The 19015-nt window shown below is 47.4% G+C and overlaps 1 protein-coding gene across 3 annotated transcripts in view; it reads right to left on the bottom strand.

The window, feature by feature from the left end:
* The window catches only part of LOC144104000 (putative phospholipase B-like 2), a 171130-nt gene that overhangs the window by 22515 nt on the left and 129600 nt on the right, over window positions 1–19015 (bottom strand). For 2 of the 3 annotated variants that reach the window (XM_077636768.1, XM_077636769.1), the window contains 2 exons: window positions 18650–18721; window positions 7390–7542 (listed from right to left, as the gene is read on the bottom strand). In XM_077636768.1, coding sequence (XP_077492894.1) covers window positions 7390–7542; window positions 18650–18721 — 225 coding nt within the window. The remainder of the gene's footprint in view (window positions 1–7389; window positions 7543–18649; window positions 18722–19015) is intronic. The other variant, XM_077636770.1, reaches the window with a different exon arrangement.

Here is a 19015-nt window from a genome sequence, read left to right on the forward strand (position 1 = left end):
TCGTTCAATAGCAACCGGGTCTAGCTCTAGGGTGTCTTGTATTATTTCTTTGTTGACAGTGCTTTCAAGAGAATCATTGGTTTCACTATCATTTTCAGGTAAGCCGTATATGATCAGGTTTGATCGTCTACTGCGGTTATCCAGGTCATCAATTTTCTTTTCTAGTTTTTGATTACAAAGTCCATATTGGCTAGCTGCTGATGGAAGGAGGCAACAGAATTCTCAAGTCGGGTAAGTGCATCTGGTTTTTTTTCTATATCGTCCAGCTTGTTTTCCTTTATGTCCTTAATGTCTGAAGCTATTTCCTTAAGTTGCTTGGTTATTTGAGCCATATCCGGACCCGGGTTTGTTTCTATATCTCCTCCGAGCAGCAGTAGCTTTCGCAAACATGACGTCATGCAAAACACAAAGCTCAGTAGCCGCGGGCACGGCAGCACTATCAAACATGGGTCACTTGAACAAAAACATTTTCCGTAGTGTTTCCTCACCTGCACGATGAAAGAAAACGGATTCTGAGCGAACCGCATCCCCGCAGTGCCGCCGAGCCCAATGCCAGCTGAGCGTTCGTCGGTGCTATATATTGGCCAGTCCAGCAGTGGCGTTCTCGTCAGCTCAGGCGCAGTAGACACTGCGCAGCTTGTCTCCGATAGTCGGGCCAGGTGGTATGCCGTTGTAGCCGAGGGAAGTTGATGACGCGGCACATGGAAATCTGTGTCGAAGACCCATCGTGTGATCCGGTTTGCGTTGGTCTGTCCTGTGCTCCCAGCCGAGGCATGAAGCAGCAGGCCAACGAAGAACTGCACGATGAAAGAAAACGAATTCTGAGCGAACCGCATCCCCGCAGTGCCGCCGAGCCCAATGCCAGCTGAGCGTTCGTCGGTGCTATATATTGGCCAGTCCAGCAGTGGCGTTCTCGTCAGCTCAGGCGCAGTAGACACTGCGCAGCTTGTCTCCGATAGGTGGGCCAGGTAGTATGCCGTTGTAGCCGAGGGAAGTCGATGACGCGGCACATGGAAATCTGTGTCGAAGACCCATCGTGTGATCCGGTTTGCGTTGGTCTGTCCTGTGCTCCCAGCCGAGGCATGAAGCAGCAGGCTAACGAAGAACTGCACGATGAAAGAAAACGAATTCTGAGCGAACCGCATCCCCGCAGTGCCGCCGAGCCCAATGCCAGCTGAGCGTTCGTCGGTGCTATATATTGGCCAGTCCAGCAGTGGCGTTCTCGTCAGCTCAGGCGCAGTAGACACTGCGCAGCTTGTCTCCGATAGTCGGGCCAGGTGGTATGCCGTTGTAGCCGAGGGAAGTTGATGACGCGGCACATGGAAATCTGTGTCGAAGACCCATCGTGTGATCCGGTTTGCGTTGGTCTGTCCTGTGCTCCCAGCCGAGGCATGAAGCAGCAGGCCAACGAAGAACTGCACGATGAAAGAAAACGGATTCTGAGCGAACCGCATCCCCGCAGTGCCGCCGAGCCCAATGCCAGCTGAGCGTTCGTCGGTGCTATATATTGGCCAGTCCAGCGGTGGCGTTCTCGTCAGCTCAGGCGCAGTAGACACTGCGCAGCTTGTCTCCGATAGGTGGGCCAGGTGGTATGCCGTTGTAGCCGAGGGAAGTCGATGACGCGGCACATGGAAATCTGTGTCGAAGACCCATCGTGTCATCCGGTTTGCGTTGGTCTGTCCTGTGCTCCCAGCCGAGGCATGAAGCAGCAGGCCAACGAAGAACTGCACGATGAAAGAAAACGAATTCTGAGCGAACCGCATCCCCGCAGTGCCGCCGTGCCCAATGCCAGCTGAGCGTTCGTCGGTGCTATATATTGGCCAGTCCAGCGGTGGCGTTCTCGTCAGCTCAGGCGCAGTAGACACTGCGCAGCTTGTCTCCGATAGGTGGGCCAGGTGGTATGCCGTTGTAGCCGAGGGAAGTCGATGACGCGGCACATGGAAATCTGTGTCGAAGACCCATCGTGTCATCCGGTTTGCGTTGGTCTGTCCTGTGCTCCCAGCCGAGGCATGAAGCAGCAGGCCAACGAAGAACTGCACGATGAAAGAAAACGGATTCTGAGCGAACCGCATCCCCGCAGTGCCGCCGAGCCCAATGCCAGCTGAGCGTTCGTCGGTGCTATATATTGGCCAGTCCAGCGGTGGCGTTCTCGTCAGCTCAGGCGCAGTAGACACTGCGCAGCTTGTCTCCGATAGGTGGGCCAGGTGGTATGCCGTTGTAGCCGAGGGAAGTCGATGACGCGGCACATGGAAATCTGTGTCGAAGACCCATCGTGTCATCCGGTTTGCGTTGGTCTGTCCTGTGCTCCCAGCCGAGGCATGAAGCAGCAGGCCAACGAAGAACTGCACGATGAAAGAAAACGAATTCTGAGCGAACCGCATCCCCGCAGTGCCGCCGTGCCCAATGCCAGCTGAGCGTTCGTCGGTGCTATATATTGGCCAGTCCAGCGGTGGCGTTCTCGTCAGCTCAGGCGCAGTAGACACTGCGCAGCTTGTCTCCGATAGGTGGGCCAGGTGGTATGCCGTTGTAGCCGAGGGAAGTCGATGACGCGGCACATGGAAATCTGTGTCGAAGACCCATCGTGTCATCCGGTTTGCGTTGGTCTGTCCTGTGCTCCCAGCTGAGGCATGAAGCAGCAGGCCAACGAAGAACTGCACGATGAAAGAAAACGGATTCTGAGCGAACCGCATCCCCGCAGTGCCGCCGAGCCCAATGCCAGCTGAGCGTTCGTCGGTGCTATATATTGGCCAGTCCAGCGGTGGCGTTCTCGTCAGCTCAGGCGCAGTAGACACTGCGCAGCTTGTCTCCGATAGGTGGGCCAGGTGGTATGCCGTTGTAGCCGAGGGAAGTCGATGACGCGGCACATGGAAATCTGTGTCGAAGACCCATCGTGTGATCCGGTTTGCGTTGGTCTGTCCTGTGCTGCCAGCCGAGGCATGAAGCAGCAGGCCAACGAAGAACTGCACGATGAAAGAAAACGGATTCTGAGCGAACCGCATCCCCGCAGTGCCGCCGTGCCCAATCATACATACTAAGGAAAACAACAGTACATATTAAGGAAAACGACAGTCACCGAAACCAAGGTGCATAGGGGAATGTTTCTATTTTTTAAAATATCTAGTGCCAATCAATAAGGTTTTTTTTTTAAATTACTTTAAAGCAGCAGAAAAAACAACCACGCCGCCGGTGGGATCCGAATCCACTACCTCCGAATATCGCGTCCGGTGCTCCTACCAACTGAGCTACGACGACGGCTGTCCAATCTGCTGCTTTCGTGGGTATTTATGTTTTGCGTGTAAGCGAACCTTGAGAGTGTTCACCAGCGCCACCCTCGTCCATAGCGGTGGATGTAGCACGACCTGTAATACCGCAAGTGTGACGTAGAACGTAATGTAACGGCGTGGGCGAAAACTGTGCGAGAGCCTTCTTATGCTACCTATGGCATCAAGATTGCCAGAACCGAGACCCCGGTTAAGCTATTAGCAGACAAGGCAAATGAAGTGAGGGGCTCGTTTGACAAACATATTAAGGATGACAACAGTCACCGAAACCAAGGTGCATAGGGGAATGTTTCTATTTTTTTATTTATCTAGTGCCAATGAATTAGTTTTTTAAAGAAAATTACTTATAAAGCAGCAGAAAAAGAACCATGCCGCCGGTGGGATCCGAACCCACAACCTCCGAATATCGCGTCCGGTGCTCTTACCAACTGAGCTACGGCGACGACTGTCCAATCTGCTGTTTTTTCTACTGCTTTAAAAGTAATGTTTTTTTTAAACTAATTGATCGGAACTAGATATTTAAAAAAAATAGAAACATTCCCCTATGCACCTTGGTTTCGGTGACTGTTGTCTTCCTTAATATGTTTGTCAAACAAGCCCCTCACTTCATTTGCCTTGTCTGCTAATAGCTTAACGGGGATCTCGGTTCTGGCAGTCTTGATGCCATAGGTAGCATAAGAGGGCTCTCGCACAGTTTCCGCCCTCGCCGTTAGATTACGTTCTACGTCACACTTTCGGTATTACAGGACGTGCTACGTCCACCGCTATGGACGAGGGTGGCGCTGGTGGACACTCTCAAGGTTCGCTTACACGCAAAACGTAAATACCCACGAAAACAGCAGATTGGACAGCCGTCGCCGGAGCTCAGTTGGTAAGAGCACCGGATTCTATATTCGGAGGTCGTGGGTTCGAATCCCACCGGCGGCATAGTTGTTTTTCTACTGCTTTATAAGTAATTTTCTTTAAAAAAAGTAATTGATTGGCACTAGATATATAAAAAAATAGAAACATTACCCTATGACCTTGGTTTCGGTGACTGTTGTCTTCCTTGATATGTTTGTCAAACGAGCCCCTCACTTCATTTGCCTTGTCTGCTAATAGCTTAACGGGGGTCTCGGTTCTAGCAGTCTTGATGCCATAGGTAGCATAAGAGGGCTCTCGCACAGTTTCCGCCCTCGCCGTTAGATTACGTTCTACGCCACACTTGCGGTATTACAGGACGTGCTACGTCCACCGCTATGGACGAGGGTGGCGCTGGTGAACACTCTCAAGGTTCGCTTACACGCAAAACGTAAATACCCACGAAAGCAGCAGATTGTACAGCCGTCGCCGTAGCTCAGTTGGTAAGAGCACCGGACGCGATATTCGGAGGTCGTGGGTTGGGATCCCACCGGCGGCATGGTTGTTTTTTCTGCTGCTTTATAAGTAATTTTCTTTAAAAAACTAATTGATTGGCACTAGATATTTAAAAAAATAGAAACATTCACCTATGCACCTTGGTTTCGGTGACTGTTGCCTTCCTTTTTATTTTTGTCAAACGAGCCCCTCACTTCATTTGCCTTGGTTGCTAATAGCTTAACGGGGGTCTCGGTTGTGGCAGTCTTGATGCCATAGGTATTATAAGAGGGCTCTCGCACAGTTTCCGCCCTCGCCGTTAGATTACGTTCTACGTCACACTTGCGGTATTACAGGACGTGCTACCTCCACCGCTATGGACGAGGGTGGCGCTGGTGAACACTCTCAAGGTTCGCTTACACGCAAAACGTAAATATCCACGAAAGCATTAGTTTGGATTGCCGTCGCCGTAGCTCAGTTGGTAAGAGCACCGGACGCGATATTCGGAGGTCGTGGGTTCGGATCCCACCGGCGGCATGGTTGTTTTTTCTGTTGCTTTATAAGTAATTTTCTTTAAAAAGCTAATTGATTGGCACTAGATATTTAAAAAAAAATAGAAACGTTCTCCTATGCACCTTGGTTTCGGTGACTGTCTTCCTTAATATATATATATATATATATATATATATATATTCGGAAGTCGTGGGTGCGGATCCCACCAGCGGCATGGTTGTTTTTTCTGCTGCTTTATAAGTAATTTTCATTAAGCGATAGATTACTCGAAGTATTAATATTATCCCACTGATCAGCAGTACCCATTAAAAAAAAAAATTAAACATTCCCCTATGCGCCTTGGTTTCGGTGACTGTTGGCACCCTTCATAGATCAAACGAGCCCCTCATATACTTAACTTTGTCTGCTAATATATATATATATCTATATATATACACAGCTTCCGCCCACGCCGTTAGACGATGTTCCACGTCACACTCTCGCGGTATTACAGGACGTGCTATGTCCACTGCTATGGTAAACACTCTCAAGGTTCTCTCACACGTAATAAACATAATTACCCACGAGAGCAGCAGATTGGACAGCCGTCACCGTAGCTCAGACGAAGAGCGCCGGACGCGATATTCGGAGGTCATGGGTTCGGATCCCACCGGCGGCATGGTTGTTTTTTCTGCTGCTTTATAAGTAATTTTCTTTAAACCAGCTGATTGGCACTACAAATAAAAAAAAACAAATCAGAAACATTCCCTTATGTACCTGGGTTTCGGTCACTGTTGGCTTCCTTGATATATATATATATATATATATATATATATATATATATATATATATATATATATATATATATATATATATATATATATATATATATATATATATATATATATATATATATAAATATGACATGAGCGAAGCCGATGCAGGCATTCACCGTGATTGATTGTCGTCTCTCACCTCCACAATTATTTCCTTTTCCACCTTTCCATATGAGATCATTTGAACCTGAGAATGGCACGTTTGGTATATTTTGTTTCAGCTTTCGCGGCTGGTAAAATGCGGCGTATTTCAGTGCGACCTTTCAGACCAAGCATTTGGCTGTGGCAGCCCAGTCTATTTATTGTAGTACGCAGCATGGTCTCCTGTAATATATTTTTTTCATCAGCTGGCAACTGGAGCTACATATTTTTCGCATTTAGTCAGAAATGCACTGCAAACAAGAACGTGGCTGCGGATGGCACAGGACAGGTTTAATTTTATATGTGTGGGAAAGGCCTTTCTGTTGCAGTGCGCGTAGTCAGGCGGATGATGATGACGACTCACTGAAACAATCTAAGTAGCACCACCGCTAGATCTGCTGATCTGACATCATTAAACGCCTCGGCATAGTTGAAGGTGACCTCGACGTCAAAGCACGCATTGGTAGAAAGTAAATTGGCTTAGAAATGTTTTTACTTTATGCTCTAAGATTCCCTCGCCTACTCTAAGTGAAGGATCGACTTTACAGGTTCAGCTTGAAACTAGAAAATTACATCGAAGTGTTTTGTTTTGACCCGTTTTCTGGGTGGCGCGTCTGCCTGTTACCCCTACCCATGGGTAAATATCGCTTGCGCCCGCTTGTAAACACGCATATATGATAAGTTATTAAAATTATATCAGCTTAGACACGACGTTTCATAATTTTGCGTTACCTTCTTAGATACAATTGCAAGCTTTAAACGAAGAATCGACCTTGTAAGTGGCATATGAAATAAGAAAATTTTGAAATATTTTGTTTACTTGTGTTTCTAAGGGCCCCGATGCAAGCCAGTACCCAGAAGGGCAACATCAATGGTTTCTTGGACTCAGGGCTCATAAAGTCACGTGTATATATTTTGTGGTCATCATATCACTCGATGATTAAAAGTTCTCTGTGACGCTGATTGCGCGTTGACGGCGTCAAAAATTGACGTCAGAAAATTCCTTCACGCTGCGTTTATAACGTTTATAAGAGCAAATATTGCTGTAGCTACCTTGTGCTTAGAGCTTGGAAATCGGCGATAATTTTGTTCACCCCTCACTAAAAAATCTCTGTACTGGAAATTTCTGCTTGCAGTTGGCTTTGCATGTTCAAACAAGCCTCATGAAGTTAAATTTATGGGCACGAAAAATTAATAACACATGGATACCCGTGGGCATATTCACTCGTGATGATGGAATAGCGCAACGGCAGGCAGTTGGTGTTGGCAAATTTTACTGGGCAAGGCAATAATGCTCTGCAAACCTGATAAGGTTGAGGACTCCATCAACGTCCTGGGGCTCCTTGTGAGCCCTCTTGAACATGAGTGCCCGCGGACACCTGTCGTAGGTGAACCAGTCGCCGTGCTGCTCCACGAGCCCAGGCAGGCCACTCGCGTTGAAGATGGCTGGAAAGAAGCTGCGCAGACCAGCGTCAAAATAAAATCACAGGGCGTGAAACGAAAGCAGGTCGACTGACGAGACCACGAGGGACACGCGTAATGTTCAACCAAAGTTTTACTCCACTAACTGGAGAATATCTGGCCCTCTTATGAATGCAAGGGGAGCACAGGGATAAAGAAACATAAGAGACGTTGACAGCAACGCAAAACGAAATCGTGCCCACCTGTGGTAGAGATGGAAAGTTGGAACTCTGCCAAGAGTGTGGCTGCATGCTCCTCGCTAAATGTAGCGTGAAATGTTTATGACAGCGATGAGCTCACAAAATAAATGGGGGTCGCTTCCAGAATTGCGGGTTGTGGATGCGTCAGCGTGCCGTTTAACACTAAACAAATTCAATTCTCGAAATGGGCAAGATGTCTGCTGCTCAAATGACCCGTAGCTTCAATGCGATAGCACTAAAAGCCTCATCATGAAAAGGATGTGTCGCCGGTCTCCTTTGGATGGAAGAAAGTGACGTCACCCAACTGGAAATAAGATGGCTTCCGGTTAAGGTATCAATTGTTTTTAATGCTGTCGCATTGCCAATACAATTTCAACTCCCTTTGAATTTTTTGTCTTCGATGTTCGTCTGATTCTCCGTTATCCCTTTTGCCAGGCCGTACAGTATCGGAGAGTATGGCGTGCACACAGCAGCAAGCTTGATCACAGCTAACAGCACCCTTCATTCGATGAGACAGGGGAGCAGAACATACTGTATAATCACTGCACAACTGCGACTCGATCACCTCATTTTTCTGACAAGCGTTTACACGATTTCCAAGCGAGGCTTCCAAGCAGCAACCCGCCTCCGGCAGTTTAACGCGATAGCGTTAGCGTTGACCACTTGACGCATAGCGTACGAGTATTACACGTATAGAAACGATGCGCTTTCCCTGTCCCATGTAATCGTCGACCGTGAGGACGGTAGCCTTGCTTGTTTGGTATCACAATGTGCACTGTCTTGAAGCCATTTCCGCGGTAACTTAACCTTCCGGAGGATTTCTTTACTGGTTTCCTTTTCAAATCAGCGTAGAGGTAGTGCTGTGTGTTTCTTGAGAAAATTCACTAGGTAGAAAAAATATTTTTCTGAATTCTGACTGGAGGCAGCGCTTTGAGAAACATTAACTCATAAAGAACTAATAAAAACTCATATTAACTCTTTCTGGTTCAGTTCTGGTGCAGCATCTGAAGCGCGACAATCCTTCAGACTGCGTTGGGCGAGCGGTATTTATTTGCGTATCATACATGATACAGTATGCACCTACGGGTAATTTTGTCACTCTATGGAGTTTAGGAACTTAAGCTTAAGAAAATAAATTCTCTGCAGTCAAGCGAACTAACATAATTTTTCGTATTGAGAAGAATGCGCGCCTTTTTAATCAGTTAATCCCTGTAATTAAAGTTGTGATAGCACACCAGCACATCTTATTGCGGAAACGAGAGTGAGGCCCTGTCCATTCAGCAGGTGGTGCCATATGCGGCTCTAGTACGCTTTGTGAGGACGAAGAAAAAGACCATATCCTGCTGGTCTAGGGGCTGCGTACCAGTCGCACCGACGTTCTTCTGTCCCTGTTCTGTCCCTGTTCTGGTGCCGACGTTCTTCTGTCCCTGTTGACGTGGCTCAGCTACCCAGGCTGCGGGGCAGTGGCTAAGTACCTGGCGGTGTTGCGTTAGCTTGCTAAATTTCTCCTTCTTTTTGTCTGTGCCTGTTTGCTCCTGTTCTGGGGTGATTGGGTGCGGGACGAGAGCTTAATGTCGACTTCTTCTCCTGGCCAGGGGTTTTCCCCTTGGTCGGCATCTCTTCCTAAAGACCAGCTCCCACTTGATCTCTTTTTCCGCAGCGGTGTTTCAAGCATTCCAGTCGCATTAGTGCCTTCCGATGGAGGCGCTATCCGACTGAACAACCCGGAGGCAGTGCAGGCGGCCCTTCAGTCCACATCGAAGCACTTTAGGCACATTACCGATGTCCGGCAGTTCGGCAGGGGTGGTGTTTTGTGCCGGTCGTCGGATAAAGACTGTATTGAAGATCTTCTAAAGTGCACGACCTTCGCCAGCCACCCGGTGAGCGCATTCATTCCGCCTCATCTAGCATGTTCCAAGGGTTTGGTCCGAGGGGTCGACTCTCGATTGAGCCCTGCGGAAACGCTTGAGAACCTCTCGCCTGCGGGAGTGATTGCTGTCCATCGATGCAGCAGGCTGGTTGACGGAGTAAAAATTCCTACTGAGTCCGTCATTGCCACATTTGCAGGAATATTTTGTCCGTCAGAGATTAAGGTGTGGCCATTGGTTTTTCGAGTAGATGCCTTTAACTCTCGGCCCCTTCAGTGTCAAAACTGCTGGCGATTTGGCCACAGCGGCAAAGCCTGCAAATAGGCCTTACGCTGCTGTGCCTGTGGGGAACGTCATGGCAGAGAGGAATGTCCTGAACAGCAAGAGAAGTGTTGTTTGTGTAGCGGTGCTCATCCTGCTGATTCGCCTGACTGTCCTGCACGAGCACAAGAAGTTCAGGTGCTCGAGCTTATAGACAAGCGCAGATGCACGCGGAGAGAGGCTTTTGCTGCAGTCAAGGAGAGAGCCTCAGCCTACTCTAGTGTGGCCGCCAAATTCCCACCCATAATGGATTCTAGTTTGTCCCAGGCTATTACAGTGGCAGTTGAGAAAGCTGTGGCAAATGCAATGGATCGCATTATGGAAACCGTGTCCACGTGCATTTCGCAGGTCATAGCTGCTCAGATGACCAATCTTCTGCAGGCTTCCACCGCTCCGCTCTTGTCTTCTTTGGCTTCGGAAGCTACCCCTCCTTCTGTAGTAATGGATTCCTCTCCACAGGGCCAAAAACAATGTGAGCAACAAAAGACCGCTCAGCCCTCTCCTTCGAATAGCGTTATGGACGCATCCTCTATGGATTGTATTGATATGGAGTCTGATCTCCGCGCCCAGAAACGAAGTGGGTCTCCTCTGAATATTGCAGGTCCATCTTGCCCCCAGTCAAAGACAAAGAAAAGTAACGCAAGTCAAAACGCTAAGACCAGTATTCTAGAAAAGGCAGTCGCGGCTACGGCACTTCCTCCAAGATAGGGTTCTTAAGTGTACTCCAGTGGAATTGTCGATCAATATTCTCAGCTTCAATAGATTTAAATTGCCTATGCAATCAGCTTCTACCAGATTTAGTTGCTTTACAGGAAACATGGCTAACTCCAAATTTCAATTATCATCTCAAGGATTACCATCCGTTCCGGCTTGACCGGTCATCACGAGGGGGAGGGTTGTTAGTGCTCATATCTACAAAGTTTTGCCACAGGGCATGCATTTCTTTTCAATATGCGGACAATGAATGTGAAATCCTTGCGGTTGACCTCAGTGTCCCAGGTAAACAGCCCTTTACGGTAGCTAATGCATATTTCCCGTCTGGTGTGCGTGACACTCGGCCCCTTGACTCACTCATGTCTAGTAGCCGATCTCAGGTTCTATTACTTGGCGACTTCAATTCGCACCATGTGACTTGGGGGTTTAAAACAGACAGCTTTGGTTCTAGACTATTTGATTGGGCTTCTGGTAACAACTTGATCTGCAACAATTCCGGATTGCCTACGTTTGTTCGCAGTCAATGCCGCTCTGCCTTGGATTTAACTTTTTCCTCCCCAGGAGTCTCCGTTATGTCTTGGGCGCCTGTTGGCTGTGCAACAAACAGTGATCATCTACAGATTAGTTTCAAGTTTGTGTGTAAATTAACTCTTCCTGAGCGACATCAGCGCACGTTAATTAATTACAATTGCTTTAAAGACACTCTAAAATCAGCCCTCCAAATCAATTCAGACACTCGCGCTCAGATAAGTGCCGAAAGCAAGGCTGTACATCTATGTTCAGTACTGGACCATGCAAGGCAAACGTCTGAATTTTTGGTTAAGAGAACAAAGGGTGCAATCGCGAACAATTGGTGGAATGCTGGGTGCACGCGTGCATATAGACGACGGAAAGCAGCTTGGAAGAAACTTCTCATCAATCAATGCCCAAAAAATTGGCTGGATTATAAGTATGTTGCAGCAACATTTAAGCGCACTGTCGCCCGTGCAAAGGAGGAGTATAATACAAATCATTATGATTTCCTTTCCCAATCAGGAAGTAAACGAGCTTTGTTTAATTTCATGAGGCGCAACAAGGTGATTCCTCTGACTGCCAACATTGAATCCCTCGTTCAGACCCCTGCTGACATCGCAAAGGCCTTAGAAGATATTGCGTGTGGCCTAGAGCTTCGCTTTACATCTGCTTTACCTTCTCCTACTATATTCACATGCACCTCAAGTGATTTCACTGAGGTCTCTATGCCTGAGCTGTCGCAAATTGTTCTGCGCTTATCCCCAGCGGCTCCTGGCCCCGATAAGGTCACTTCATCTATGATCAAAATTTTGTTCAATGAATCTCCTGCAGACCTGTTGGCTCTAATTAACCATTCTATTAAAGGTCCTTGGATACCGCATGAGTGGCGTCTTGCTGAAATAGTTCCATTGCTTAAAAACCAAGGGGAGGGCTTAACTTTAGACAATATACGCCCTATTTCGTTAACATCGAACCTAGTGAAATTGGTGGAAAGGGTCCTTCTCAGCCGTGTCATGTCATTCATTTCAAAAAATGCTGTATTGAATCCATGTCAAATTGGTTTCAGGCCGGGTTGTTCAATTTGGTGTGCTCATACTGACCTTGAGAGTCGTATTAAATTAGCTCGCAATAGAAAACAGTTTGCTGCGCTTGTCACCTTGGATGTCAGTAAAGCATACGACAGCGTGGCGCACTCGACTCTTTTACTAAGATCACAGGAGCTGAACTTCTCGATTTATTTTGTAGCCTGGATTTGTTTTATTTAAATAGAGAATTTTACTGCTGCGAAAATGGTGTTTCCTCAAGGAGATTTCCACAGACAAGAGGTGTTCCGCAAGGATCAGTTCTCTCACCTATTCTTTTTAACATTTTTCTAAGCTCAATTCCATGCATTCAGAATGTGAAAACTTATGTGTACGCCGACGATATTGCATTTTTTGCATCAGCAGGTGACATTCACACTCTTTATCGAACCCTGCAAAATTACCTCAATGTTCTTGACAACTGGCTAGGAAGAATTCATCTGTCCCTTAATGTGAAGAAATGCGCATTGTTAGTATTTCCAGTTTCTGTTCCTGTAAACATCTGCCTGGTCTATAGAAATAACATAATACCTCAAGTTCAGACGGTGAAGTATCTCGGTGTCATATACGACTCTACTCTCTCCTGGCGGACACACATTGAGCAAGTTTTTGCAAAAGGAGTTCGGGCCATTGGCATCCTGCGCAGGCTTTGTAGTGCTAGGTCAGGCATGAGAAGGCATACGCTTCTGATGATTTATAAAATGTACGTCCGCCCAATTTTGGAGTTCGGGTGTGTTTTATTCTCAGGAGCTTCTGCCTATAAACTTCGCCCTCTTGTGCTTTTGGAGCGTGAGGCGTTGTGCCTTTGTCTGGGGCTTCCAAAATATGTCACCAATGCTGTTCTGCACCTTGAGGCGCGAATGCCTTCGTTATCAGCTAGGTTTCGCCTTTTAACAGTTCAAACATTTTTAAAATTGTGTGACTCACCTCTTCACGCTTCCAGTATAATATTTCTTAGTCAACCTTCCGCCTTTTTTAGTGCTGCCTGGTCTCGATTTCATACCCCGCAGATATGTTACGTGCAGTCCCTCCTTGATCGCATAAATATTCATTTCACTGATGTCCGCCAAATATATAACAACTCCTCATCTGTCCAGATTGAATTCGATGACATTTTCCCATCGAATGCAAAGCTGCAGCCCTTCCCGCTTCTTCAGGGTCTATTGCAGGACCACCTAAGGTCCTTTCCCTCTCATGTTCTTATTGCTACCGATGCCTCGCAGGATCGCGAAAAGGCAGGTGTGGGAATTTTTTCACCTTCACTGGATTGGTCTTTTTCTCTCCGTCTTCCTGACTTCACTCCAATTTTTCTGGCTGAATTATTAGCAGTAATCTTAGCCTTACGAAAATTAGAATCTACCGTTTCCCAGGTCGTGGTTATGACAGACTCTCTGTCCATTTGCTCTTCCTTATCCTCACCCACTAACTCTCGGCCATTACGCCTCTTTAAGTTCCTGATTCCGCTGCATCGAAATTCGGTAAGGTTGCTTTGGGTACCAGGTCACATGGGCTTTCACTTAAATGAGGTTGCAGATTCCTTAGCAAGAGCCTCTCTCAGCGGCCCAATTGTTGCTGTCCTACCATCGTGTGCATATACAGCTGCGGTGAGGTTTCGCTGCTACACAATATTTCAGGAATTTGCTGCCTCGGCTCTTACATCATCTCCCGAATACCAGCATCTTCTGCATCCTTGGAGTAGCAAAGACTGGCGCTCACGCAGACTAGAGGTCTCTTTCACGCGCTTGCGTTGCCGGGTTCCCCTTCTAAATTTCTACCTTCACAGATCTGGCCTGGCAGCTTCCCCACTGTGCCCTTTTTGTGCCGAACCTGAGACAATGGATCACTTCCTGCTGTTCTGCCGCCGCTTTTCTCATTTAAGGAAGCGTCTTTTGCAAATTCCATTTCATCAACTGGGCTTGCCTGTGTCTTCCGCGGTTGTTCTTTCCATTGGCGCTTCTTTGCTTGGACGAAGCGACAGGAGTGTGCGCTCTGCTGTGCAAAATTTTCTTCAAGAAACGCAGCGACTCCCATTCTAATTTCTTTTTCCCGATCTCAGTCAGTAAGACATTGCAACATTACAGGCATTGTGTACTATTATGCACATTAAGCAATTGTCCCGTCTTCGATCTCCAAGTTAACTGGACCGCTTTCCTTCCCTCTTCCAATCTATCAGACTACATACTATTTCCACTGCTTTTCCCGTCAAAAATTTCCTGTATCCAGTAATTAACCGCCTGTGTCTTGGCCACTCCCCCGTAGTGGGTATGTGCCAGCAACGTCTGAGGCCTTCCTTCCTTCCTTCCTTCTAGGCAGAAGAAAGCACAGGAGACAGCGGAGGCGAAGAGATAAATGGGATATGATGGAAGAAACAAAATAATAATCAACCTGGGCAAAGTGCTAAAGTCCAGAAAGCTCTAGCCTATAAAATGCGAAAAACTATTCAAACGGATGCAGAAGAAACTGGATTTCTCTAAAACCGTGGCGGAACGTGAATGGTCGTTGCATGGCAAGGACGAAGGCGGTCGAAGGCAATTACAAAAACAAAATTATGTGGGAAAAACACGGTACCGCAAGATTTCCTCTATGGGAGCTTATTCCTAATAAATGCTGGATTGGAATACGCGGTGGTAGAAAACGAGCTGCACAATTCAACTCTGAAGTAAAAGCACTCAAGGTAACCAACCGCTTGGACCCTTTGGCGTCGCTACCGGCTTTTGAAGGCAGCTTAGACAGACCCCATTTACTAACCTGTCTAGGGAAACAAACTGTACGTACGCCGCACTTAGCAGTCCCTTGATTAGGTTTGATTTGGAAGAGCAATGGTACTATCCTTCAAGAAACCCCACCAGCACCCAGGTGTTGTATTGAACGCGCACTGCACCGTATGCTAGAGGTGTAGACGCAACACAAGATGATTTTGGGTGTGAGTGTATTTAACACAAGTGCAGGGCATGTACAAACTGTGGTGAAGGCGACGGGAAAAAGGCTGCGTCAAAGCGTCTGGACTGGCCCCGCCATGCGTTCTTGGGGGCTGGTCTGTCTCGATATCTCAAAAGTTACTTTCCTTTCAAGAAATTACCACTCTCTGATTTAGAATTATATTTCTTATTTAGTTATGGCTGTTGAATTGAACGTTATATTTTCACAAAAAGTACCCGTAACTGTATGGTGTATGTATCATACATGACACGCAATATTAAGGTCAAATGCAGGAACCAGAGTGTTTACAATGATATCACTAATTTTTAGCCAAAATTTAAAATCATGCGGTAACAGGTGAAGGGTTTTATTCAGCAGAGAGAGAGAGATTAAACTTTTATTTGTAAAACGGAGACCGGAGCGGATTGTGGGTGGGGTCCCCAGTTAAAGACCCCAGTGGCTTCCGCCGACGCTTTGGCGATGACGACTAGCGCCTCCTGGTCGTTTTTTGTTGCCGCTGGTCAGCATCAACACTCCCACTGCTCCAGCGCTAAGTTGGCGGCTTTAAGTGGCTCGGTTTAACTGAGCATGTCTATGTAATTGCGTGAATATGGGAATGTTACCACACCGAGGGCATGTATCTGCGTATAATGTTGGGTAAATGCGGTGTAGGTGGTGGAGATTGGGCAAAGCAAGTGTTTGGATGCGTCTTAGGTGGTAGGAGTCCTCCGAGGAAAGCAGAAGTTGGCGTAGCCTTTGGCGTTGTCGTTGGCTTTGGCGTTGATATTAGCGTCGTCGTGTCGAGAAAATCGGGATTGGTCTAGAAAGACGCGACGTCACATCCACATGACCTCGCTCGGGTAATTCAATCACCCCACAATAATCACACAGTACAATAATCATGTCGTCACTACACAATTAACGTATATACTCGTGTATAAGCCGCCCTTTTTTTCCTCAAATTTTCTCAGGCGCGGGTAATACAAGAATCAGGTCAATAGCTATAATGTAACGCACTGAAGTGCCACTGCGACTACTGTGTGAGATAATTAAAGAGCTGGCGACAGATACGAACATTTTATTTCATTATCCATCGCCGCTTTCGCGCTAATCGCCGTCGGACGAGCGTAGCTCTTCCCTCTCACCGCCGTCTGACGAGCTCGCCTCATTGGCGTGCTCCCAAAGCTGGTCGTCCTTTGTGGCGTTCGACAGCTTCTGGCACAACGTCGCTCGACGGGGAATGGAGAGTTGGTGCAGTTTCATAAAGCGTTGAAGCCACCCTCGACTCGCTTTGAAGTCCGCTGGTCGAATGTTCATGTGCCGAGCGATAGCGATTGCCTTCATGCGGATCATTTCCGTGGACACCCCGAGGCCATTGCTCCTGGTTGTGCGAACGTACTCGACGAGGTGCTCTTCAATTTTTGCGAACTTGCACTATTTCCCGCGGAAAGCCTTCCCGGCTCGGGTAGCCTCGGCGAGGTTTTGCATTTGGATACACCAGCAGCGAGCACACTTTTCGTCGACGTCAGACTTGCGCCTGGCCTCCCGTTAACCGTGTTCCTCAGCGCATTTTTCCGCTTGAAGTTTGAAGCCTATAGTGTAGGACCGTCTGCGATTGCCCATTGCTTTTTGTTTGTGTTCAAAAACACGCAGCGTGCTTAACGACGGCGCACGCAATACAACAGATTCCGCAAGCTGTCCGCGCACTTCCGAACCAAGCACCGGATAACAAAGACCAAATGGCGCTGGGCAAGGCACAGTGAAAACAGGAAAAAGAAAGCCGCGGAAATGTGTTGAGCAGCGATTATGATAATGTGTGCGGTGTGGGAAAAATAAACTGATGCCATCTTGGACCACTTTGTGGGACTAGGCGCGTTTTGGCGCGATTAAGTTTTCATTTTCTTCAAAGTTTTGCGCACGAGAGTGGGGGATGCGGGCTGTACACGAGGGCGGCTTCTACAGGTATATGTAAGGTATTTATTGGTCTACATTGCCGTGAGTCGTTGCGCCGACATTACGTTGCGCCTCTGAAGAATGAAAATCAATTGCCCTTAAAAGAAGAATGGTCGAGCCAGGACTAGAACCGCTATCACTCAACCATTGAGAGTGTCTCTTCGACTTGATTGTGTGCCTTGTGGTAAATAAAAGAAGCAAAAATCATTTTAAATAGACAAATATAAAAATAATTAAGAGAAAAAATCGGCAATAAAAGGAAAAGCATAGATTAAATGAAGAAATTAAATAAAATAAAGAACGGCGCCCGTGTCAGCGACACCGTGCCGCTCAAGGGTCCCATTAACTCTATCACATCATACCATAAAGGTAGAGTTTTAGTGTCTCCCGAATTTCACTCTAATCTGTGCATACACCCTTTCTCTCTCTCTCTCTCACCCTTTCTCTTTCTCTCTCTCTCGCACACACACACACACACACACGCACGCACGCACACACGCACGCACGCACGCGCGCGCACACACACACACACACACACACACACACACACACACACACACACACACACACACACACACACACACACACACACACACACACACACACACACACACACACCTGGCGTAGGAGTAACGGATTCCGAGGTATGAACGATGTATGTCCTCTTTCGCCGGCTAGAAGTGACCGGAGGTGAAATATCTCAACTCGTCTGACGTTCCTGAGGTGTAAACCAAGCAAATATAGTTGAGTGCAGAGATGTAAAGTTCCAGAACCTGAATACTGCTTCCATCTCAATTTAGTAGTAAATTTGAGTTCTTCGCGCCTGGTGGAAATTTCAGTGAAGCCATCCTGAAAGCAATTCTTGTTGGCATCCTGAGGTCGCTGTTCAGTGTAACAATGGAACTTGAAAGAAAATTGAATATTTCGGGCAATTAAAGGGGCGGAAGCTACCTCAGCTAAGACAGCGGTGCATGCGAGAAAACACCATGTGCTGACTTTAAAAGCAAACTAGCTGATTTTATGCCCTGTACTCATCAAACTTTTGGGGCGGCTTTTTATTGCGGCTCTAAATACTGCCACCAGAAGGAAAAAGAAACTCACTGAACGGTTCCGACACTCACTAATGCGAATTTTCAGCGCTGCTGTGGAGATTGTTTTAACTTGATGACATATGACGGCAAACGTTTTGACGGGGGCATATTCAGTTACAACCGCACCTCTTGTCTTTCACGCATACTCTTCTATGACTAGCCCTTTTCTCCGGTCCACCGCTCCAGATGAGCGACGCCTCCATCGCCGAACATAGCCTCGGGCAGCGCGTTTGGCAGCAACCGCCGCAGACGAAGCGCTCTACATTCCTCTCCACGCCAGCCGCCCACACCGTTCCGCCAACACGCTGTCGGTCTACGCTGACAATAGCGACGCTCAGCCCAAGGAAGTGGCCCTTAACAGCTCCGCTGTAAAACATACACAGATTTCCCGACTTCGTCTATCTGGAGGCATGCAGTTGCACAACTGACTAATACTACTTACGGAATGTTGTAAGAAGCCCAGTAACCTTGTTTCTCCAATACGGTGGTGACATCAGCGGACATGGAATATCCCCTGTTTAGAGAAAAAGAGACTGACTACACAGTCTGCGTAGCCTTGCAAGTAGCACGATACCGTTCCAACTTGTTAAGTATTAATCCAAGTGTGTAACCAGCGCAAGAGATTAAATAAAAGAAATCTCTGCAGTTTGATACACTGGTCCCTGCTGGTGCATGAATCTTTTTTTCGGTAAGAAGAACTTGATCCAAAACAAAGACGAATTGTACAGGGTTGTACGGGGTTGCCCACTCTTAGTGCTAACACGGGAGCGCGTGGCCGCGCTCTTCGGCGGTCCAGTGTGTCCGACAC

The sequence above is a fragment of the Amblyomma americanum genome, chromosome 9 (genome assembly GCF_052857255.1).
Source record: "Amblyomma americanum isolate KBUSLIRL-KWMA chromosome 9, ASM5285725v1, whole genome shotgun sequence".
Classification (NCBI taxonomy): domain Eukaryota; kingdom Metazoa; phylum Arthropoda; class Arachnida; order Ixodida; family Ixodidae; genus Amblyomma; species Amblyomma americanum.